Source organism: Chiloscyllium plagiosum, chromosome 24 (assembly GCF_004010195.1).
Source record: "Chiloscyllium plagiosum isolate BGI_BamShark_2017 chromosome 24, ASM401019v2, whole genome shotgun sequence".
In the NCBI taxonomy this organism is placed as follows: domain Eukaryota; kingdom Metazoa; phylum Chordata; class Chondrichthyes; order Orectolobiformes; family Hemiscylliidae; genus Chiloscyllium; species Chiloscyllium plagiosum.
Genome location: NC_057733.1, coordinates 54,406,455 through 54,430,919, shown reverse-complemented (window position 1 = coordinate 54,430,919; position 24,465 = coordinate 54,406,455). Strand labels below are relative to the sequence as shown.

Sequence of the window (24,465 nt, the reverse complement as noted above, 5' to 3'; positions counted from 1 at the left end):
AGTATTGCTGTTGATGGGAGTGAACTTTAAAGGTGGTGGATAGGACCCAAGTCAAGTGGCTGCTCTGTCTCGGATGGTGTTGAACTTCTTGTGTGTTGCTGGAGCCTGAACTATCCTCTGTCACAAGGAGAAAGTGAGGACTGCAAATGTTGGAGATCAGAATCGACAGTGTTGTGCTGGAAAAGCACAGCAGGTCAGGCAGCATCCGAGGAGCAGGAAAATCAATCTTTCGGGCATAAGCCCTTCATCCGGAACCCTGATTCCTGATGAAGGGCTTTTGCTTGAAATGTTGATTCTCTTCCTAGGATGCTGCCTGACCTGCTGTGCTTGTCCAGCACCACACTCTTGACCACTATCCTCTGTCAGCCTGACCACCAACTCCCAGGGCAGCAGTTGGGGGGAGGGGGGGGAATGACCCCCAGAACCATGGCAGAAAACCAGGTTTTCTGTACAAGTTGCCTGAGTAACAGACACCAGCAACAGCTGTTCTTACCCGCTCTTAACAAAATCCACGGAAGGATCTGCTGAAGGATATTGTGGCAATCATCCAGAAATAAATTGCTATATGAGAGGAATCTCTCTGTCAGGAGCTGCAATTGAAACATGTCAACAGTCAGGTCAAAGTGATCGAATTTTCCTTTTCTGCTGCTTTCCCTGAAGTGGTGCTGGGATGGGGAGGAACACTTCAATTCCTGACACTGATCAGAGATTCCTGCTGGAAACACACTTGAGTTTATCAAGAATAGGATGTGGATTTAAAAATGCTCCTGTGATCAGAAACCCACACTGATCTGCGTACACAAGAACAATGGTGGGGGGGGGGGGGCGTTCTGTGTGTGCCATTGAGGACCATTACCCAGCAAGCAGAAGAATTTGAGCTCTGAAATCTTGAGTCCAGATCCAGGCTGACAGCACTGTACAGTACAGTATTGAGGGGCTGCTGTAGTGCTGAGGAGCTACCCTTTGGATGTAATGTTAAGATTCTTTGCCAATTCCACATGCAACTGCCAAGTTTCAGATTGCAACTTCTTAGAACAAACACTGGAATGATTCAGAGCAGGAAGGATGAAGATGCTGAAACTAGATAGAGGAATGTATATAGTTGGGAAAGTTGTAGGGCTGGAGCAGAGTCCTTCATCTAAAAAAAAATTTGAATTTATATTTTGCCTTTTATGATCTCAGGATATCCCAAAACCTTTTAAGTGAAAGGACATTCATTTTTATGATTTGCTGATAATATTGGGTCACTTTTACTGATTCCAGCTTTTTAATTCCCTAATTTTTTCAACAGAATTGGAATTTTCACAGTGCTGCAGTGGGATATGAGCTCGCTTCTAGGACAGTGACTGAGTCAGTGCACAAAGGGTAAGGAGGTGTCCATTGTCATGGCTCTGTTGCTACAATTAACAGCCAGTCTGTCAGCCTGAGTGAGGTATAGAGGCGGACTACTTGGATTATCCACAGCCTCTTTCCCGCCTCTGGTATTCTCACATTGCTGAATGAACTCAGGATTAAAAGTAGCTCCTGGTCTTCCAACTTTTCCAAAGGGAATGGGGATATAATGGGAAATTAATGTATAGGATTGGCATCATTGTGCAGTGTGGGATCGACAGAATGCCATTGGCAGTTTGGGTAGAGTCCCCAGGCTCTGTGCTGACCCTGTGCAGGCTCTGTTCATCCTTCTAATATTAGACCAGAGCCTCAGGAATCTGATATGGGATATTCCTTCAGTTATTTTGGCTTTGCATATGACAGATGATAGAACTCCTTCCAATAGTTTTCTGCAGGTTTTATTATTAATGTACTCATCACACTCAGCGGCCCCTCAAGGATACAGTGTGATGTAGTGGTCACTAATTCCCTTACTGAGTCAAACTGAAGGAATGGAGTTACTATTCAAACTTTCAAGGTTGTCTCCTATTCTGAGATCGTGGCTAACATGGGACCTAACTGCACATTTTCTCCATACTTTGCAATAACTCTGTAGTAACAAAATCTGATTAAATTCAGTTCAAAATCACACCACACCAGGTTATAGTCCAACAGGTTTATTTGGAAGCATTAGCTTTCGGAGCGCTGCTCCTTCATCAGGTGGTTGTGGAGGTTAGGATCATGCTCACAGAATTTATAGCCAAAGGAGCCCACTGTCACAGGGATGCGAACAATTTTAGCTTAAACACTTCCATCTTTTAGAATGGGATATGCTGGTTTCTGTTCTTTGATATGTAAATCCCAGAACTTCTTCTAAATTACATTTTCAAGATAGTTCAGCTTTTTAAACAATAGGTATGAAATCTGTGTCCCAATGCGATGTCTGACAAACCCTCTGTATAGTTTTACAGAGAGTTACATGGATTCATGCAGTTTGTGAGCAAAATAAAATGTAGTTCTGCAAAAACAAATTCACCCCATAAGCTTATATGTGTGTGCATGTAGGAGTGACAGATTGAGTGTGCATGTGGGTGTGAGTGCACATGATAGGGTGTGTGATAGAGTGGTTAAGTGTGTGTGTGATGGGGTATGTGTGAGAGAGTGTGTGTGTTGGTTTGAGTGCGGAGGGTGTATATGTGTGCATATGAGAGAGAGCATGTGTGTGAGGGTCTGCGTGGGTGAGTGAGTATGTAGGGGTGTCTCTGTGTGTGAGAGAGTGTGTATAGTGCAATAGGGTCACCTGTAGTGTGACATGAACCCAAGGTCCCAGTTGAGGCCACTCCCATGGGAACTGAACTTGGCTATCAGCCTCTGCGCAGCCACTCCGTGTTGTTGCTTGTTCTGAAGTCCGGCTTGGAGAATGGTCACCCGAAGATCTGAGGCTGAATGTCCTGGACCGCCCAAACCTTCCTTACCTGTATTGCATATAACACGATGCCAGCCCCTGTGATTTAAGTGATAGGGCTACTGCGTGATTTTCTTGTAACGTGAGATAGCACAAGAACCAAACTATTGTGTTATATCAGAACTGACTCTGTGTGAGACCATATGTGTAACCATATTAAAAGTTAGGATATATATATAAACTGTTGTTGTGGAATCATCCAGTCATTTTGCACATAACTGTGTCCTGAAGGTTAATCTTTCATTCCTGGAGGCTCCAGTACACACCTGGAGAATTGCTCTCCTGAGGAACAGCCAGTTGGATAGGAATGGGCTTGCTGTCTGGGAGTACAGGGATAACTAAATAATGCTTGCACTGCAGGTGAGGTCCCACAGAATGGTTTCCAGCCAGCATCAAGTGAACTTTCAGCAGAACTCAATCTGTTAGTGACTCTCACTGAAAACATCACATGGGCCCATGTGAGAGAGGGAATGAGAGAATAACCAACCAGTTCCCATTGCAGCAACACAGAGCCACGCGATCAGGTTTCTCTGTGAGAGCAGGTGGACAGGGCTATCAGCATCTCACATTACTCGGCAGACATTGGGAAAAACACTGTTGTTTTCTCTTCTCTGAGGTAGCTGACAGATAAATTCCCACTCAATGAATTATCCTGGTTCATACGTGCCTATACATACACAGACATAGAAACATCCAGGAGATCTTGTAGAGCAGTGGGTAGTGTTCCTATCTCTGGGCCAGAAGCTCCAATTTCAAAACCCACCTCAGTAGCTGATGGCCATGGAACTGGGTCATTATCGATCTGTCGATCCTTCTGAGGTGGCAAGTGGTTATGGTGGGATGGTTTCCTACTCCAAAGCTGGAGTGAACAGCTCCTCGCCTGTCCCAACACTAACAGCCTTGGCTTTTATCAGCACTTGTCAATGTGTTCACTCTTGTGTTTACACATAGCTTTGTCCTGCAAATTAATGTTTCCTTACATGAGCTGACAGGACATTCCCAGCAAGTTGGTGACACAACCTCCACAGCCTCCCTTCCCAGGCTGAAGAATGGCCTTGATTATCTCTGTTTACTAACTGGTGTCACATTCCCTTTTCTTTAATCTTGAGACACCATAGAATCATACAGTTCAAAACAGGGTCTTCGACCCATTGAGTCTGTGCTACCAAAAACATTCAACTTCCTTCATGAATCACACTTTCTGCACTGTGACCATTACCTTGAATGTTATGACACTTCAAATGATCACCCAAGTATTTCTTAAAAGCCATGAGGTTTCCTGCCTCAACTGTGTATAGTCATACCAGACAACAGGGCTTCTCTGTCTTTAGTGAAAGAGAGAGAGAGAGAGAGAGAGAGAGAGCGAGCTGGTGCTGCTTTAACCTGAGGATCACCGTACCTCAGACATGGAGATTCCTTCATGATAGCCTCAGCCAGTGTGAGGATTAAACCCACTGCTTCACAAACCAAAAATCCAGCCAACGGAGGTAAACCCAGCCCACCTCAACTATCCCCCCAGGCAGTGAATTCCACACCTTCACTACCTACTGAGTGAAAAAACACCTTTTCTCAAATCCCCTCTGAACCTCCACCTATGCTCCCTTGTTATTGACCCTCCAACTGAAGGGAAAAGCTTCTTTCTATTCACCCTAACCGTGTCAGGAGAGGTGATGGCCTACTGCTACTATCGCTGGACTGTTAATCCAGAGAGGAGAAAGTGAGGTCTGCAGATGCTGGAGATCAGAGATGGAAAGGTGTTGCTGGAAATGTGTTGCTTCATTCCTGAAGAAGGGCTAATGCCCGAAACGTCGATTCTCCTGTTCCCTAGATGCTGCCTGACCTGCTGCGCTTTTCCAGCAACACATTTCCATATCTGTTAATCCAGAGACTCAGGGAATGTTCTGGGGACCTGGGGTTGAATCCCACCAAGGCTGATGGTGGAATTTGAATTCAATTAAAAATATGGAATTAAGGGTCGAATGATGATCATGAAACAATTGTCTAGTCAGGGGTAAATATAGGATTATAGGGTAGGGGGAATGGGTCTGGATGGGTTACTCTTTGGAGGGTCAATGTGAACTTGTTGGGCTTAAGGGCCTGTTTCCACACTGTACGGATTCCAGGCTGTAATGTCCTTTCGGAAGGAAACTGCCATCCTTACCCTGTCTGGATTGCGTGTGACTCTTAACTGCCCTCTTGGATGGGCAATAAATACTGGCCAAGCCAGTGATATCCTTATCACATGAATACAAATGGGTTGGGCTGTGTGATAACCCCTCCAAGGTCCATGGGGAGTCATTAATTAATCTCCCAGTGGAGCTTGCTGACTATGGGTTCCCTTGGTAACTCACCACCTGAGCCCTTTTTAAACAGAGCCATGGATGGGTCTGTAGACCGTCTGCCCTGGGTTGAGACCAGCCTATCCATGCCACAATTTTATTTTATTGTTCTATTTTAGTGTTCAACAATAAACAACATTCCTTTTCAGTCAGGTTTCCTGAGTTAATACAGGTACGTCAGAGGAGGATGGAAGTTAACCCTGAGAAATCTGAGGTGATGTACTTTTGGAAGAAGGAACAAGGTAAGGGTGTACTCAATAAATAACAAGACGTTAGGAAGCTCAGAGGGATCTTGGGGAGCTTGTCCATAGGTCCCTGAAGGTGGCAGAGCTGGTTAATAGGGTAGTTAAGAAGGCAGACAGGATACTTGCCTTTCTCCATTGTGGCATAGATTCTAAGGGCAGGGAGGTGATATTGGGGCTGGACAAAACTTTGGTGAGAAAAGATGTGATTGCACTGGAGGGGGTGCAAAAGAGATTCTCTAGGATGTTGCCTGGGTTGGAGCATTTCGGAGATGAGGAGAGGATGGATAAGCTTGGGTTGTTTTCTTTGGAGCAGAAAAGTTTTGGGGTGGACCTGATAGTTGGGAGGTCATGTTGTGGCTATGCAGGACATTGGTTAGGCCACTGTTGGAACATTGCATGCAATTCTGGTCTCCTTCCTATCAGAAAGATGTTGTGAAACTTGAAAGGGTTCAGAAAAGATTTACAAGGATGTTGCCAGGGTTGGAGGATTTCAGCTATGGGGAGAGGCTGAACAGGCTGGGGCTGTTTTCCCTGGAGCGTCGGAGGCTGAGGGGTGACCTTATAGAGGTTTGCAAAATTATGAGGGGCATGGATAGGATAAATAGACAAAGTCTTTTCCCTGGAGTTGGGGAGTCCAGAACTAGAGGGCATAGGTTTAGGGTGAGAGGGGAAGATATAAAAGAGACCTAAGGGGCAACTTTTTCACACAGAAAGTGGCACGGTATGGAATGAGCTGCCAGAGGATGTATTGGAGGATGGTACAATTGTAACATTTAAAAGGCGTTTGGATGGGTATATGAATAGGGAGGGTTTGGAGGGATACGGGTCGGGTGCTGGCAGGTGGAACTAGATTGGTTTAGGATATCTGGTCGGCATGGACGGGTTGGACTGAAGGGGCTGTTTCCATGCTGTACATCTCTATGACTCTAACTCTGCTCCACCATTCAACCCCATTCTCCTGCTTTTTCCCCCCTCAATCTCCTTGATACTCAAGAATCTATCCATCTCAGTCTTAAATATACACAGTGACCTGGCCTGCACAGGCTTGTGTAGCAATGAATTCCATCGATTCCCCACTCTCTGGCTGAAGAAGTTTCTCCTTATTTCTGTTCTAAAAGGTCTTCCCTTTACCCTAAGGTTATGCTCTCATATCTGGTTGGCATGGACTATTTGGACTGAAGAGTCTGTTTCTGTGCTGTACATCTCTATTACTCTAAAGGGAGAGCAGAGCTCAGCACAGGTTATTAAAGTTTCCAGAACAAGTAGTAGGACAGAGAGTATGGGAAGGATCAGGGATCTAACTTCAGCATAGTAGAGAACATCTATGAGAAGGGGGCAGTCAATGCAGGACTGAGGGCGTTGTATTTAAATGCACGCAATGTATAAAGAAGGTGAGCTTGTAGCACAGATTGAAATTGATGGGTACAATGTTGTGGATATTAGATTAGGGTTCAGAGCTGAAATATCTATGGAAAGGACAGGCAGATGGGCAGAGGGAGCAGGGTTGCCTTGTTGGTAAGAAATGAAATTAAATCAATAGCCAGAAGTGAGATCGAGTCAGAATGTAGGGCATCTGTGTGGGGAGAGTTGGATAATCACAAAGGGAAAAAGAGACCCTGATGGGAGTTATGCACGGGCCTCCAAGCAATAGTCAGGATGTGGGACAGAAAATAAATCTGGAGATGGAAAAGATGTGTAAGAAAGGCACAATTACAATAAAGATGGGGGACTTCAATATGCAGATGAATGGGAAAATAAGTTTGGTAGCAGATCCAAAGAAAAGGGATTTGTAGAATATCTATGAGATTTCTTTTGGAGCAGCTTGTGGTAGAGCCCACTAGAGAACAGGCAGCTCTGGATTTGGTGATGTGTAATGAGGCAGACATGATTAGGGAGCTTAAAGTGAAGGAATCCCTGGGGATCAGTAATATAGAATTCATCCTGCAGCTTTAGAATGGAGAAACTGGAATCAGAGGTATTACAATAGAGTAACGGTAACTACAAAGACATGAGGGAGGAGCTGGCCAGAGCTGATTGGGAAGGGGAGCCCAGCTGGGAGGATGGCAAAGCAGCAATGGCAGGAGCTGCTAGGGTTAATTCAGGAGGCACAACAGAGATTCATCCCATGGAAGAAGAAACATACTGAGGGAAGGATGAGGTAACCATGGCTGACAAGGAACATCAGGGACAGCTGCTGGGCCTACCTCGCCTCTGCTGATGTAGCAGCTACCAATCCCAGGTCCTGTGTTTGCTCCAGAAAAGCAAGTCAGGGCTCACTCTCCTCTGCCCTGGGTCTGGATCAAGACCTGCTCCCTGGGTCTGGATCAAGACCGCTCGAGATCTGCTCCCTGGGTCTGGATCAAGACCGCTCGAGATCTGCTCCCTGGGTCTGGATCAAGACCACTCGAGATCTGCTTCCTGAGCTCTTGCTGCCGCTGACACCTTCCAAGCTCAGGACGAGGTAAATTTAAAAAAAAAGGGGGAAAATAAGAAAGAGAGAAGCAATTGGAGTGGACAACTCTGGCACAGGAGCCTGACTCTACTGCCATCTTGGACAATCCTTAATTACCCAGAGGGCAGTTAGGAGTCAACTACATTGAATTGAATTGAATTGAATCTATTGTCATGTGTACTGAGGCACAGTGAAAAGCTTTGTCTTGCGAGCAATACAGGCAGATGACAGAGTTAAATAGCGTAGATAGTAAATACTAGGTAAACAGCGGCAAAAACAAAAACACAGGTATAGGCAAATGTTAAGAGCTTATGAGTCCATTTAATATTCTAACAACAGTCAAGTAGAAACTGTTCTGAAACTGGCTGGTACGTGTGTTCAGGCTTCTGTATCTTCTCCCTGGTGGTAGAGGTTGTAGAAAAGCATTGCCAGGGTGGGATGGATCTTTGAGAATGCTGGCTTCCTTTCCTTGACAGCGGGCCTGGTAGGTGGATTCTATAGATGGGAGGTTGGCCTTCGTGATTATCCAGGCTGAGTTCACCACTCTCTGTAACCGTCTCCGATCTCGAATGTTACAATTACCATACCAGGTAGTGATACATCCAGACAGAATGCTCTCGATGGTGCACCTATAAAAGTTGCTAAGGGTATTCACCATCATGCCAAATTTCCTCAGCTCCCTGAGAAAGAAGAAACGTTGTTGGGTCTTTGGGCCCACATGAAGAGTCCAAGAAAGCTTGTTGTGGATGACCACTCCCAGGAGCTTGATACTCTCCACTCATTCCACCTCTGTGCTGTTAATGTGTAGGGGTCATGAGTAACATCCCACCGAGAGTCAATAATGAGTTCCTTGGTTTTGCCGGCATTGAGAGTTAGGTTGTTTTCAGTGCACCATTTTTCTAGGTCTTCCACCTCCCGTCTGTAGTCTGTTTCGTCGCCATCTGAGATTCGATCGACTATGGTAATGTCATCAGCGAACTTGTAAATGGCATTAGTCTGGTATTTGGCAACGCAGTCATAGGTAGACAGTGAGTCCAATAGGGGGCTGAGTACTCACCCGTGGGGGGCTCCAATGTTGAGCGTTAGTGAGAATGAAATATTGTCTCCAATTTTCATTGATTGAGGCCTGTGGGTCAGGAAACTGAGGATCCAGTTGCAGAGAGTGGAGCTTAGTCTGAGTTTAGTAATCAGTCTCATGGGGATAATAGTGTTGAAGGCTGAACTGTAGTCAATGAGTAGGATTCTTATATAGCTGTTCTTGGTGACAAGATGTTCTAGGGAGGAGTGAAGGGCAAGTGATATGGCATCTGATGTGGATCTGTTGGTCCGATAGGCAAACTGGAATGGGTCAAGAGTTGTGGTGTGGCTGGAGTTAATGCCATGACCAGCCTTTCAAAGCACTTCATGCACACCGAAGTTAGGGCCACTGGGCGGTAGTCATTGAGACATGCTGCATGAGTCTTCTTAGACACATGGATGATGTTGGCCTCTTGAAACAGGCCGGGACAGTGGCCTGCTGCAGGGAGAGGTTGAAGATGTCTGAGAAGACCTCTGCCAGTTAATCTGCGCATGCTCTGAGTGCACGGCCTAGTACTCCGTCTAGTCCCATCACTTTCCTTGGATTCACAAAGGGAAACTGATCTGACCTCTGATGCAGTGACTGTTGGGATAGGTTCTTCAGGACTTGTCGAAATAGGTGTTACCTCTCCACTGAAATTCTGCTCAAAGTGAGCATAGAAGGTATTGAGACGATCTGGGACGGATATTTCATTGTCTGCTGTCTTGCACTGTCTCTTTTTAGAACCTATTATGTCATTCAGTCCTTGCCATAGTCGCCAGGTGTCTGTCTAGGTCTCTAGTTTGGATCGGTATTGGTCCTTGGGTATCTTAATGGCTCTGTGAAGGTCATACTTGGATTCCTTATATTTGAGTGGCTCTCCTGATCTGAAGGTCTCACACCTGGTTTTTAGCAGGTTCTGTATGTCCTAATTCATTCAGGATTTCCTATTAGGGAACACCCGGATTGACTTCCTTTGTATGCAGTCCTCCACACGCTTGCTGATAAAGTCTGTGACGTGGTAGCGTAATTGTCCAAGGTACCTGCGGACTGTTTGTACACGGCCCTATCAGCCGATTCCAGACAGCCCTGGAGCTGATCCTCTGCCTCCTCAGACCAGCATTGGACCTGTATCTGCTAGGCCAGACCAAGTAAAGGCAGCAGATTTCCTTCCCTAAAGGACATAGTGAACCAGATGGGGTTTTCCAACAATAGACAATCAATTTGGGGTCATCAATAAACTCTTAAATCCAGATTTTTATTGAATTCAAATTTCACCATCTGCCATGGCTGGTTTTTTATGACAACTGACAATGGTTGCACAGTTATCATTAGGCCAACTCTTTATTTCAGTTTAGAATAATTACGTGGAATTCAAATTTCATCATCTGTTCCAGTGGGATTTGAACCATGTTCCCAGGACATTAGCCTTTTGGTTTGGTTCTGGATTGTTAACGGAGTGACTTTACAATGTCACTGTCTCCGCACACAGCAGGCAGACAGTGAAAGGAATAAGCCATTAGCTATGCATAATGTCTCTGAGAGGCAGGTGGGGGGTTGCCATTTGACCCATCGTGCTAGTACAGGCTCTTTGAAAGAAATATTCATTTAGTCCCATGGCCTTACACTTTTCCAATAGGTTTGTAACCCTGGTTAAAATTCACTATCTTGCTCTGCATTTATCTTGGGGTTGCTGTGGTTGTTTAAGATTACGTGCAAGATTACTGGCACATAAACTTTACCTTTCAAGTTTATTTTTCTTTTCTGATGTGGCACTGACTGTGGCCATGACCTTGAAATGTATGTTTCCTGCTAGTGGCTAAGAGTGATGCTTGAGCATGGCTCTTCCCAACTTTGGTGACATGTCAGAGATTTCCAGCTGTTTTTGCGAATTTTCCCATTAAAATTCCTTCAGTCTTTTGGCGAGACATAACAGCAATACGTTTGTAATAATTCACATTTATTTGAAAACGACTAATGAACTAAAAACTTCATAGGGTTTCACAGAAGTGTCAGAAAGAATCTGACATTGAGCCTTACAAGGAGATATTAGGACTGGTGATCAAAACCTTAGTAAGAGATGATTTGTTTTAAAAGAAGCCTTCTAGGAGAATTCCAGTGGCTAAGGAATTGGCATCAATGCTGGAGCAAATAAAATTGTTGATGTGTATGGGATCAGGATGAATTTAATGCAGAATCTCAGCACGTTGTAAAGAGAGAGGAGATTATGGAGATAAAGAGGGGCTAAACCTTGGACAGATTTCAAAAACAAAGCTTGACAGTTTTATAACTGAAGGATTGTTGGACTTCATGCCAATGTAGGTCAGTGAGCACAGGGCAAATGGAACAAGGTGTGTTGGGACACAGGAAGCAGATTTTTGGATAAGCTGAAGTTTTACACTGGAGTGGAAAATGAAATGCCAGCCAAGTGAATGCTGGAATAGCCAAGTTTAGCAATAACAGATGTATGGATAAGGGGCGAAGCAAAATGAGCTGAGGTTCCTGTTTCAGCCCACAATATCCAGGAACTGGACATTCTCCCAGTGTCTGTGTGGGTTTCCTCCAGGTGCTCCAGTTTTCTCCTACAGTACAAAGATGGACAGATGAATTAGATGAACTGACCATGCTAAATTGCTCATACTGTTCAGGGATGTGTAGACTAGGCACATTAGTCAGGGGAAATATCAAATAATAAGGTAGGCGAATGGGTCTGGATGGGAAACTCTTGAGTTGGTGTGCACTTGTTGGGCGATATGGCCTGTTTCCACACTGTAGGAATTCCATGAACTGCCTTCTGGAGAGAGCCTGAGGAAGGGACAGCAGCTGGTTTAATTGTTATCTGTTCTGTAGTTAAACACTGATTGCTGTTCATTAATTACAGCGAAGAGCAAATCTCACCTCTTAAAGCTTCTGTAAATCTGAACTCATCAATTTCTCTGCTGTCTATCTCTAAATTTGTACTGATTCCCATTCACCCATTGCCCAGGTTTGCTGATCTTTATTCACCTGGTAATGATTTAATTAAGTTTCATTTTTGTTTTACACTACTCTGTGACCTCGCCCCTTCCTTTTTCAGGCATCTCTGGTTGTACAATGCTTTAAGAGTTTGGTCACTTCTCCAGTTAGGACTCCTACAAACTTTATATTTTCACTGTTTCATCATTGCCAGCTGTGTGTTCAGCTGCCTGGTCCCTAAACTCTGGAACTCCCTTCCTGAATCTCTCCACTGAAAGACTCTTCTGAAAACCTACTTCTCTGACCAAGCTTGTGGTCACTTGTCCACATATCTCCCCATGGCTCAATGCTGAAGACTGTCGAATGCATTTTCCTGTGAAGCACCTGGGCATGTTTCACCAGATTAACATATTAATCGAGTGCAAATTGTTATTGTCGCAGTGTGCAGGAATGGGAGGTTGTAATAGATAGAAATGAGAAGATTGCAGGAATGCTACCTGAAAAGTTGGCTCAAAGTATCACTTGAGAGTTTACTTTGTCAATGTACAGTACACCCTCAACTGGAGACTACCTCCATTATGGTGCTATGCTGCTATCTGGTGGTGACTTTCAGGATTACAAAATCATGAGGGGCATAGATAAAATGTGATTTGGAGGTGCCGGTGTTGGACTGGGGTTGAAAAGTTAAAAATCACACAACACCAGGTTATTGCCCAACAGGTTTATTTGGAAGCACCAGCTTTCAGATACAGCCACCTGATGAGGGAGCAGCGCTGTGAAAGCTTGTGCTTCCAAATAAACCTGTTGGACTATAACCTGGTATTTTCCCTTAGTTGGGTGTTTTCAAAACTAGGGGGCATATTTGTAAGGGCTTTATGTTTTACACAGGGTAGTTTGTGTGTGGAATAAACTGCCAGAGAAAATGGTGGGGATGGGTACAGTTACAATATTTAAAAGACATTGTATAAGAACATGAATAGGAAAGTTGTGGGCGGCACGGTGGCACAGTGGTTAGCACTGCTGCCTCACAGCGCCAGAGACCCGGGTTCAATTCCCGCCTCAGGCGACTGACTGTGTGGAGTTTGCACATTCTCCCCGTGTCTGCGTGGGTTTCCTCCGGGTGCTCCGGTTTCCTCCCACAGTCCAAAGATGTGCAGGTCAGGTGAATTGGCCATGCTAAATTGCCCGTAGTGTTAGGTAAGGGGTAAAGGTAGGGGTATGGGTGGGTTGCGCTTCGGCGGTGTGGACTTGAAGGGCCGAAGGGCCTGTTTCCACACTGTAAGTAATCTAATCTAATCTAATCTAAAAAAAAACTATCAACCTGCACTCCAAGATATCTTTATTGCAATGACTCTATGACAGGTTGAGAGAACAGTTACTAAGGCATCCTAGGCTCTATTAATAGGAATATAGAGTGTAGGAGTGTGAAGAATATGTTGAAGTTGTACAATACACTCAGCTGGAAAGGTGCATTCATTTCAGGTCAAAAGGGCCTGTTTCCACACTGTAAGTAATCTAATCTAAAAAAATGTGGAGCAGATGGGACCGGTTTAAGATGGGACTGGTTTAATTTGGGAACATGGCCAGTGTGGACTGGTTAAACAAAAGGGGCTGTTTCCATGCTGTATGACTATTATTATGAGGAGAACTGCAGTTCTAACAAGAAAAGAGAACTTTGCAACTGGGCTAGAATGTTAAACAGAAGTTTATGACAGTGTTAGAGGAGATGTACTTACCATCCATTTTAATAGTTTGGAAAAAGATGCAGGAAACAGCTGCTCTGTTCAGGCAATAACTTTGACATGGAAGATTCAGACATTAAAAGGAATTCCATTAGCATGAGAACATTTTGTCAATGGTGTTACCATCACTGAATCCCCCACTATTAACATTCTAGGGGGATTATTGCTGATTAGAAACTTAACTCGCTACATAAACACAGCGGCTATACTGTGGCAAATAACACACCTCCTGACTCCCCAGAACCTAGGCGAAAGTGAGGACTGCAGATGCTGGAGATCAGAGTCAAGATTAGAGTGATGCTGGAAAAGCACAGCAGGTCAGGCAGCATCCGAGGAGCAGGAAAATCTCTGTTTTGGGCAGGAGACCTTCATCCCCAAAACCTGTCCATCACTTACAAGGCACAATCAGGAATATGATGGAACATTCCCCACTCACCTGGATAAATGCAACTCTAACAACACAAGTAACACAACATCATTTAGGACTAAGAGCCCATTTGGTTGGAACACCATCCATCACCTTCATCAGTCACTTACTTCACCACTGGGGCATAGTGATAGCATGTATGCCATCAATGAGATGCACTGCTAAAACTCATTAAGGTTTCTTAGACACCATTTTTCAAACCCACACCTACTTCCATCCAGAAGGGCAATGACATGGGAACAACACCATCTGCAAGGTTCCCTCTAAGCCGCTCACCATCCTGACTTGAATTATAGTGTTGCTGTTTCACTGTTATTGGGTTAAAATCCTGGAACTCTCTTCCTAACAGCATATCTACACCCCAAGGACTGCAGTTCAAGACCACCTTCTCAGGGATCAGCAATAAATATAATATACGGATGTCCACATGTCATGAATGAAGAAGGGAAAAAAAAGAGACCTTACCCTACATCCTTTGCTTACAATTACAGAGGTACACAATGCTGGATGGTAGAAACATTAATACACAGGTCTGTTCTGTTTGAGGTGCCACTTTTCAGGTCTGATGTTAAACAGAGACCTGTCTGACTTCCCAAGTAGATGTGAAGTTCCCATGATTATGAGTGTCCTGTAAGTATGATTCGGAGATGAATCACCTGATGAAGGAGCGTCGCTCCGAAAGCTAGTGTTCTTCCAATGAAACCTGTAGGACTATAACCTGGTGTTGTGTGATTTTTAACTTTGTACTTTTAAGCACAATACTTCATTGACTGCAAAGTACTTTAGGAGTTATGCCCCCCCCTGAAGGACCTATGTTTAATCTTATGGCCTTTTTAAAAAAAATCTCATTTTGGCCTCAATTCCATTTTCCTGCCCTTCTGTAATCCTTCATCCCATTCTTAATTAAAATTTGATCTATATTCGCCTTAAATTTACTCAATGTCTTGGCATCCACTGCACTCTGGGGTAGTGAATTATACAGATTTACAACTCTTTGAGGGACGTAATTTATCCTAATCTTTTTAAATCTATTACCCCTTGTCCTAAAACTATGACTTAAAGGCCTAAAGCTGCTCACCCTCTCTTCATAAGACAGACCCCTCGTCTCTGGAATCAATCTAACTACCTCCAATGCAATGGCACCCCTCCTTAAATATGGGAACTGTATACAATACTTCAGGGTTGGTCTCACTAATGCCTTGTATAGTTATAGCAACAGTTCCCAACTTTTATACTCTATTCCTTAGAAATTAATGCCAAAATCCCTTTTTCTACTAAATGACCTGTCGTAAACATTTTCTACAATTCGTGCACCAAGGCACCCAGATCCTTCTGCAGCAAAGCACTCTGAAGTTTCTCTCCAGTTGGATAATACGTCGCCTTTCTATTACTGCGACTAAAATGGATAATCTCACACTTATCCACGTTCAGCTTTATATAATGGATTGCCAACTATTTTCAAAATTTGTTCCAATGTATGTGAGAACAGACATTACATTTAAGAAACCAGATTCACGAATGATCATTTTTCATAGCTTAACCAGAACAAGTGGGGGACATTTGGCATGTGAATTGAGAAAAGCAGTTGATCTGGAACCTCCAGAGAGTGGCTGAAAACTGGGTGAGGCTGTTATACCTAGTGCAGATCGTGTGCTGGCTTGCAGAGTATGGGTACTAATGTTGACAGAAAAAGGCATTTGTTTGAGATGTGATGAAAGATGTACACTCTGGAAGAAGGGGTAGTCAGTTACAGGGTCTGAGTCCAGAGCAGTGGAAGTGAAGATTGTGTTCAGAGTAGAGGAAGGATTAGATTAGATTACTTACAGTGTGGAAACAGGCCCTTCGGCCCAACAAGTCCACACCGACCCGCCAAAGCACAACTCACCCATACATTTACCCCTTCACCTAACACTACGGGCAATTTAGCATGGCCAATTCAACTGACCTGCACATCTTTGTGACTGTGGGAGGAAACCGGAGCACCCGGAGGAAACCCACGCAGACACGGGGAGAGAACGTGCAAACTATACACAGTCAGTCGCCTAAGGTGGGAATTGAACCCAGGTCTATGGCGCTGTGAGGCAACAGTACTAACCGCTATGCCACCGTGCCACCCCTAAGGGTGTTGCGGGATGAAGGTTTTGGGTTCTGTAGGGTGTCGGATTAGAGTCTGTGGGAGATGAAGTTCGGGGGCAGCATGGTGGCTCAATAGCTAGCACTGCTGCCTCACAGCACTAGGGACCCTGGTTCGATTCCAGCCTCAAACTGTGTGGCCATGCTAAATTGGCCAAAATGTTAGGTGCATTAGTCAGGGATGAAGTATAGAGTTGGAGAATGAATCTAGGTGGGTTACTCTTAGGAGGGTCAGTGTGGACTTGTTGGTCAGAAGAGCCTGTTTCCCGACTGTAGGGAATCTAATCTAATCCTGGAGTCAGCTGAATTATTACTCATAAATTAGACTATGTATTTAATTGTCTAATGTTTCCTATATAACTGCTTACTTAACTTCATTGAAAGTTTCTATTTAAATCAGAGGGTTCCAAAGGCTTCCAAGTGCATAGGAATTGCCCATTAGGGTCTTGAATTTCCTGGGGTTTGCTACACTGGGGATTCTGCAGGTCTCCAGTGAGCAATGTCCAGTCTACTATGAAACAATGGTCTGGCTGTCAGAAAATCTGGACCACAGAGTCTAATGTGAGATGGGATTCTGTAATTAGACACGCAATTTTGGATTGTCAATGTGGCATACTTGCATATGCTGGAAGGTAGAAACATTAATACTCAGGGTCCTGTTGTTTGCAGACAGAAAGTACATGTACACACACTCTCTATGCTTCAACTCAAACTATTTCCTGGTTTAAAATAAGCCTGACAGGTGCATTCTCTATGGCAATGCCTCGATCAGATTCCAACTGTCAACCAATCATTGCTATTCTCTCATACAGTATGAACACTAGTGTTTCCCCTCAAATTTGTATTCTTACACTCATCAAAACATTTCCTAGGACCAAATCTTTCAACAAATTGTCCTTTTTCAGCAAGACCCACATTTCTTTTAACTTGCTGTAACAATAGTTAGATGCTTGAGTAGTAACCTTCTGATCGCAACTAATTCAATCTCTATCAGGAGGTGGCAGCAGCAAGTAGAAGCACAGCATTGGTTTTATGACACAAAGATGATCAGAAATATGAGCAGCTTTGGACCATTCAGCCCATCACACATGCTCCACCATTCAACAAAGCCATGAATAATCTTACAATTCAGATCCACACCCCATTAGTCCTTGTTTCCACAAGATACCTACACATCTGCCCAAATCAGTGTTAAATATGTTAAATGATGGACACTCTACAATTCTTTGAGATAAAGGATTCTAAAGAGTAGCCAAATAAACTTTTAGACTGTATGTAAAGAATACTAGTGAGAGAGGGTCGTTATTTGGTCAGGATACATGAACATCAACTAGCCACAAAACGACATGACCCTCTCTCACTAGTATCTTTACATAGATGAGGAAGGACACCACTTCGACTGGGACAACACATCCATCCTAGGACAAGCCAACAGAGGCATGGATGAGAATTCCTAGAAGAACGGCATTCCAACCGGAACTCCATCAGCAAGCACATTGACTTGGACCCTATTTACCACCCCCTGAGAAAAAGAACAGGAAATGACATCACCACAGGAAATGACCACCACAGAAAATGATATCACCAACTCAAAGAAACCCAAACATATAAATAGAAAGCAGGAATCATCAGCAGTGTTTCTTCTGGAGGCTCACCGAAGATGACGAAACATCTGAAAATGAACCTTCCAGCTCTGCGAGCAGACCTACATCCAGAACCTCAACCTGAGCTACAAATCTTCTCAAAACTCGCTTGGGGAATACTGTACAGACCTTTCTATATTTGGTCAATCTTCTCAACCTAGGGACAAATCTAGTGGATCTTCAATATACTGCTCTTTAAGTTAATATTTCATTATATATGGAGGCCAATTTTCCAGTTGTCTCGCTAAAGCCCCATACTATTCTCGTAAGACTCCTTTATTCTTTTGCTCCTGTTCCTTTGGAATAAAGCCCAACAAGCAATTTGCGTTCCTAATTGCTTACTGCACCTGCTAGCTAAATTTATGTTCCTTGTGCTAGTACACACACTTTCTGAACGTTAACATTTATAAGTACCATGCATCTTTAATAAATCCTGCTTTTCTATTCTCAGAGCCAAAGTAAACTCATATTTTCCACTTTACACTCCATCTACCACACTGTTGCCCTTTCACTCACCTTACTGATATCTCTTTGCAGCCTTTTTGCATCTTTCTCAGTTTGAACTGTGGAAATCTGAATCTCCCAAATGTCTGTGGATGCTTTCAAGGCAGATTGATTGGAATCCTTCACCAAAAGCAAAGGACATGTAACAAGGGTAAGTAAATTGAGTTAAGGTACGGCCCAACCATGATTTAACTGAGTGGTGGAGACAACAAAAAAGATTGAATGACTTGAAGGCAGTGAATTGATACAAAATTAGATCCCACAAGCAGCAAAGGAGATGAAAGAGCTGTCAATCTGCTTTCTTGTAATGTTGGTTGAAGGAGGATAGTTAAGTTAGTCTAACAGAGCTCTCCCCACTGACCTTTGAACAGTGATACAGAACCTTTAACACCAACCTGAGCAGTAAAACTGCCTTGATTTAACATCTCATTCTAATATACATCATCTGTGGATAACAGGTGATGCTGCATTAAATGCTGAATGTTTATGGTTAGGATGAAGATCCCTCAATTCCTTGTTTCCAGGAATTCCTTCGATCCAAGAACAAACTAAACCTTTGAGGCTGCTCTTTCAGTACAGGTGTTATGAACCACCCCTCTTATTACAGAGGAACCTCAATTATCCTAATACGAAAATTTCCAAATGTTGGATTATCCGAAGAAGATCTCAAGAGCCTGATAGAAACATTACATCAAAGAGGTGTTAGGAACACAGCACGGGTCTTTTGTTTACAATGATTAAAAGTGAATTTGGCTTACTGAAATGCTGCAGAGAACAGTCCTGGACATCGATGGGAACCCAGACACCATTTCCAAATGACTGACCTCTTGCCCGCTCTCTCCCCCCCATACTTTCCCTGGAGTTCTACACAGGGGTGTACCCTAAACGCTCCTCCCCTTCCCCAGATAATCTCTCCAACATTGCCCTGTACAGGGCAGAGTGGGAACTTGTCAAAAAGTTGTGTGCGCGCTATTTTGAGACTCGCCCACCGAAGGCAGCAGCAGTCTCGCTGTTGGTGTCCAGTCTGGCTGCCGTATCCATTGCGGGGCAGGGGGGTGTTGCGTGGGGCGGGGTGGGGGAAGGGGCAGGGGCGGGACGGGAGTGGTGTTGCGAAGTGTGCTGCTGCCTAGTCTCCTGAATGGGGAGCAGACATAGCAAGTGCTCACTCTGTCAATCCCGTTGAAGTGAAGCAGTGGCAGGAAGAAGCTTCAGCAATGCTGCAGGTCTCTTACACATAAGTGTGTGTCTGCTCAGAAACAAACCCTGAGACAGAGAGAGGGAGCACAGCAGGCAGAGTGAGGAAAAAGGAAATTTTAGAAAACTCTGAGCCACAGAGGAGAGGCATTTAATCAGTTAACTGAATAATCAATTATCCGAATAAAATACTGCCCACCCATCTCATTCGGATAATTGAGGTTCCTCTGTAATGTGATACAGGAAGCTCAAGTGAAGCAAACTCAGTGGATAGAGGGCAAAGATACCTCTCATTCCTTGTAGAACACCACCACATTGTGGTCAGACATTAGCACTGCAACTCAGATTAATGGTTAAATCAACAATATTTTCCAGAAAAGCATTAGGGAGGTTAAACATGTGCACATTAACTAACTCTCTGCTGTACCTGTCCCTGGGAGTGTTTGTTTCTGTTACTATGCACACTGAATTTTTTTCTATTGAATGCATTTGATGTGCATTATATTAAAAATAAAGTGCAACTCTCCAAGTGGGCTCATTTTGAAATAAAATTGACAATGTTATAATAAACACACCTTAGCACCCTTCTTTCATTTGGAATCATAGATATATCAGAGTACAGGACATCTGAAGATATTCTGATGATACCCTGCAAAGAGAATGTTTAGATTTATTCAGATTCCAGCATCACTGGCTAATACAGCTATTACTTAGCACGAAAAGGACAAATTGCAATGAAAGCAGAGCTAGCTTTCAGGGCTTCATTATTTCATTCAACTGTAAATGATCTATTCTGTATTTGTATTAATTAGACAGCAATAATTACTTGTGGAAAATCTTAATCTTTGAAGGCAAGGAAATATATAAAAAGGAAGAACAAATGAGTTTGTTATTATATAGAACATCTCAGTGTTCTGAAGTTAATTTTATGAGTAAAAGCAGCAGCCATTTTGCGCAAAGCAGAAATATGGGATTTAGATTAGGAGTAGACCATTCTCAGCCAATTCTGAGATTCAGTAGATGATTTGGCTATTGTCTCAACTTTCCTGTCCGCCCCCAAAACAGAATGCAAAAACCCAACCTGCAATGAGACAATTGCCCAGTCAGCCTGTTTTTGATGATGTTGGCTGAAGGAGAAATGTTGGCATCAGGAGAATTTCTTGGTCTTCTTTCAATTGTGCTATTGGACCTTTAACATTTGAGGCTCAGTTTAACATCTAAAGGACAGAAATTTTGATAGTGTAAAAGGAGTATGCTGCACTGAGTGTGAGATGGAAAAATGTTCAAATCCATGGATCTGGACTTCAAACTTGCAGTTCAGAGGGGAGCATGTTAACCAGTAGGCACTCCATGCCAACCAAGCTTATTGATTTTACTGAAGTAGAAAGTTTAATCATCATGGCACGCCTTCTCAGCTTAGATTATCTTAAATCTGGAAGTATTCTGAAACTGTGTCCCGACAATGTGTTTTAAGATTCAAATTTATATTGCACTTCTTCAAGAGACATACTCCTGACTTGAAGCAGAGTGCACTATTGACTGATTCATGACAACACTGCATTTCTGTTGCCTGCCAATGTTGAAATCTGGAGTCAACCCGGCAGCACTGAAGACTGAGGGCAGAATAAAACAAACGTGCCTTCCTTGCACCTACATTATCCACAGAAATTACCTTCATTCCAGCACTCTGAGCTGGGTTTGAACCTAACAATTATGCACAATATTCTAATCCATTCCAAATTCCGTAACGAATACAAGAAGGGGAGGGAATACATGCCAACACTGAATTTCAAAACAGGAGCATTTCAAAAGACTTGCTTTTGAATGGTTGTGGGGGGAGATTTTGTGCCAGGATGCTGGTTTCACAGTAAAACAAATATAATCACCAATTTGATTGTTAACATGTAAGAAATAATTGCCATAAACCTGACTGAATAAAAATAAAATCCAATTTATTCAGTCATTGCAAGTCAAGGAACCCAATATGAATCCAAATCCAATCTCCATTTTAACACAGGTCCCACATTACACAAATTCATTCAGAGCCAAAGAAACACAACCAAGAAAACAGCAGCCTTCTTTGATATACATATATATATTTTTCTTGTACAAAGTTACATTCTGAACCACAAAGGTTCATTAATAATAGGTAATAAATACTGAAATGGCTACACTGGAATATGAGCTATTGAGCTCACCATAATGAAGCCTTGGGTTTCAACAGAGAGCAATTCAACGCCGGAGCATTCAGTTTTCAAATTACAGAGCAATTAAAATACAAGATAAAGTGTCTAAAGAGGTCAACTTACAAAAAAAAAATACAGACCATAAAATTTGTATTTTTTTTAAAATATGCTTAGAGAGACAATGTTTCTTTCTCAACAAAATTGTCAATATAATGAAAGCATTTCTGTTAGAGAAAAGAAGACATTTTAGTAGTGTGTATAAAATGATTCTGAGGTGCAGCACAGGTTGTTAACTTTCCCTGTCAAGTGTGTCCAGAGTTTTCTACAATAAATTGCAAGGAAGAAAACTGACCTGAACTGGATGATATTCCTCTAAACACCAGAAGGCTCTAAAACAAGACTGACTGATTGACTGGCTCTCTTTCTCTCTCTACTAATCATTTGACATGAGTGCTACTCCGGGTTAATATCCTTTGGTAACCGTGATAACACCCACACAGAAATAAATAGCTTTCTTTATAATCATTGCAAATACAAATTAGTTCTTTAGAATAGTGTTAGCAAAATAACCCTTAAGAACTAACACCTGTTGTTTTACTAAGGCAGCCTATGTTCATTGAAGTGAAGTGACTATGCTCAGCAAGCGCTGTCTTTTAACAGTAGGAAGACCCTGTAGAAAGGACAAGGACAGAGAACAGATCAGAGATATTTACTGCCTGCTCTCTTAACTTCACCATGCAAACTGAGGAACCATGGTGAAGAACTGCTCAAACACAATGCGGTGAAGAAATTGAAACAAAAATAAACCAAATTAAAACAACATGCAAGGTTTTCATGTACACAGTCATTCTGTCATGAAGTTGTGCCGTTCAGTCATCGTTGAACATGACTTGCCACACGATTAAGTGACTTCTCTCTGCTTTGGCCAGTGAAGGCTGAATCTGTAACGTCTCCCTGAGCTCCTCCGTTTCTTCACTCTCATCACCTGAAGGGAACATCAAATTTCAAACAACTCTTGCTATAATCCACAAGGATAGTCAGAAGATATCAGAGCACTGTAATGCACAGAAGCCAGCCTACTGGCTCACTCTGCCTGTACCAGTTCTTTTAAAAAAAAATCATTAGTGCCACCGCACCCTCCCAGCTCTTTCCCAAAATCAGTGAACTTTGTTCCTTCACATACTAATCCAACTTGCTTTAAAAGTGTTAATTTTACATCTACTGCCATCATTCTGGATGGTACTTTCCAGATCAGAAACACTTGCTGCATACCTCTCATTGCTTTTTGTTATAAATATTAATCAGGAACCCATCTGAAGTGCAGTCACTCAAACTTCTGAGTAGTATGGTGAACACCTAGGAAGACAATAGCCCACTCACCAAAAGAACTCGAGAACACAGTTTCGATTGCCTGAGCTGTTTACTATAATCACACTGGACAGAAGTGGTGGGGTTTACATAAAACACACAGCATAGAAACAGGCCATTTGGCCCAATTAGTGTATGCTGGTACTTATGCTCTTGAAAGGCTCTGCCAAATTGATACTTCACAACCAGACAGAAGGAATTCACACTTCACAATCAGTCCTTGGGAAAACAGTGGAGACATTTGTGCAGTGCTCCCTATCAATACAACACAGAGTAGCAGGTCAGGCTCAGCATAGACAAGGAAGAATTGATCAGCCTGAACAGTTCGCCTTTCCATAGATATCTACAGTATCTCAGTCTATTTTTGAAAATCAAGTGATAATTACAAACATACTAATTAATAGTAGACTGTTTAGCCTCTCTAATCTCCTCCACCATGCAATGAAACCTGATTGAAGCCTCAACTCCACATTTCTGCCTATCCCTAATTAACCATGGATTCCTCATTAGTTAAGCATCTATAGACTTTTGCCTTGAAGGTATATAAAGATCCTAACTTCATCACACACTGGGGAACAGAATTCCAAAGACACACATGCCTCTGCGATAAAATTCTCATCATTTCCATCTTAAAGCAGGACAACACTAATTTCTGAATTGTGTTGCATAGTTCTAGTTTATTCCTCAAGAGGAAACATATTTGAGCATCTTCACTGTCAAGTTCCACATGGTCCTTGCACTTTTTAAAACTAACTTTAATGTCCAATCATATTGATTCTTGAAAAAATGCCAGCTTTTGTCTCCATTCCCTTGTTGAAAGGCCATGCAAGGTAGGAATCAAAGAGTGTCTTTCCTAACATCAGTTCTGAGTCAGATTTTCATTAGTTGCAGCTTTAAAACAATGTTCCAGAGTCAACCTTCAGTATTTTAGATTTCTCCACTGTCCCCCTCAGACTTCACACTGCACTTTGTAAGCAAAAGGTTCCTTTCATTTCACTTCTCTCCTGGCTGAGGGGTTTTTTTCTAACTATTTCTAAACTCAGTCCCTGATGTAGAATTCAGGTCAACGAGCACTCTTTACATCACATGGGGTTTGGATAGTTGCCTTGAGAGTTGGTAACCAGGTACATGCTGCCAGAGAAACATACAACTTCAATAGGAGAGTCTCAGAACTCTGACAGAATGCAAGGCTGTAATTCATCTGCTGGGCTGTTCATCAATATTCTTCTATTGGTAGCCTGGATTGGTAGCCATTGGTTGCCATGGATACGAAACTCAGTTTGTGCAGCAGGCTCTTCATTCAGATCCACCACCCTGGTAGTCATCTGAAGTAAGTCCCACATACTATCGTCATGAGATGTGATGGAGACCTGCATTCACACTC

General features: G+C 43.0%; 1 protein-coding gene across 9 annotated transcripts in view; it reads right to left on the bottom strand.

Annotated features, from left to right (window-relative positions):
• Positions 1-21,458: 21,458 nt before the first annotated feature.
• The window catches only part of spag9b (sperm associated antigen 9b), a 293,766-nt gene continuing 290,759 nt past the window's right edge, over positions 21,459-24,465 (bottom strand). For all 9 annotated transcript variants that reach the window (XM_043715172.1, XM_043715174.1, XM_043715173.1 and 6 more), the window contains one exon: positions 21,459-22,698. In XM_043715172.1, the coding sequence (XP_043571107.1) occupies positions 22,583-22,698 (116 nt within the window). In that variant the 3' untranslated portion in view covers positions 21,459-22,582. The remainder of the gene's footprint in view (positions 22,699-24,465) is intronic.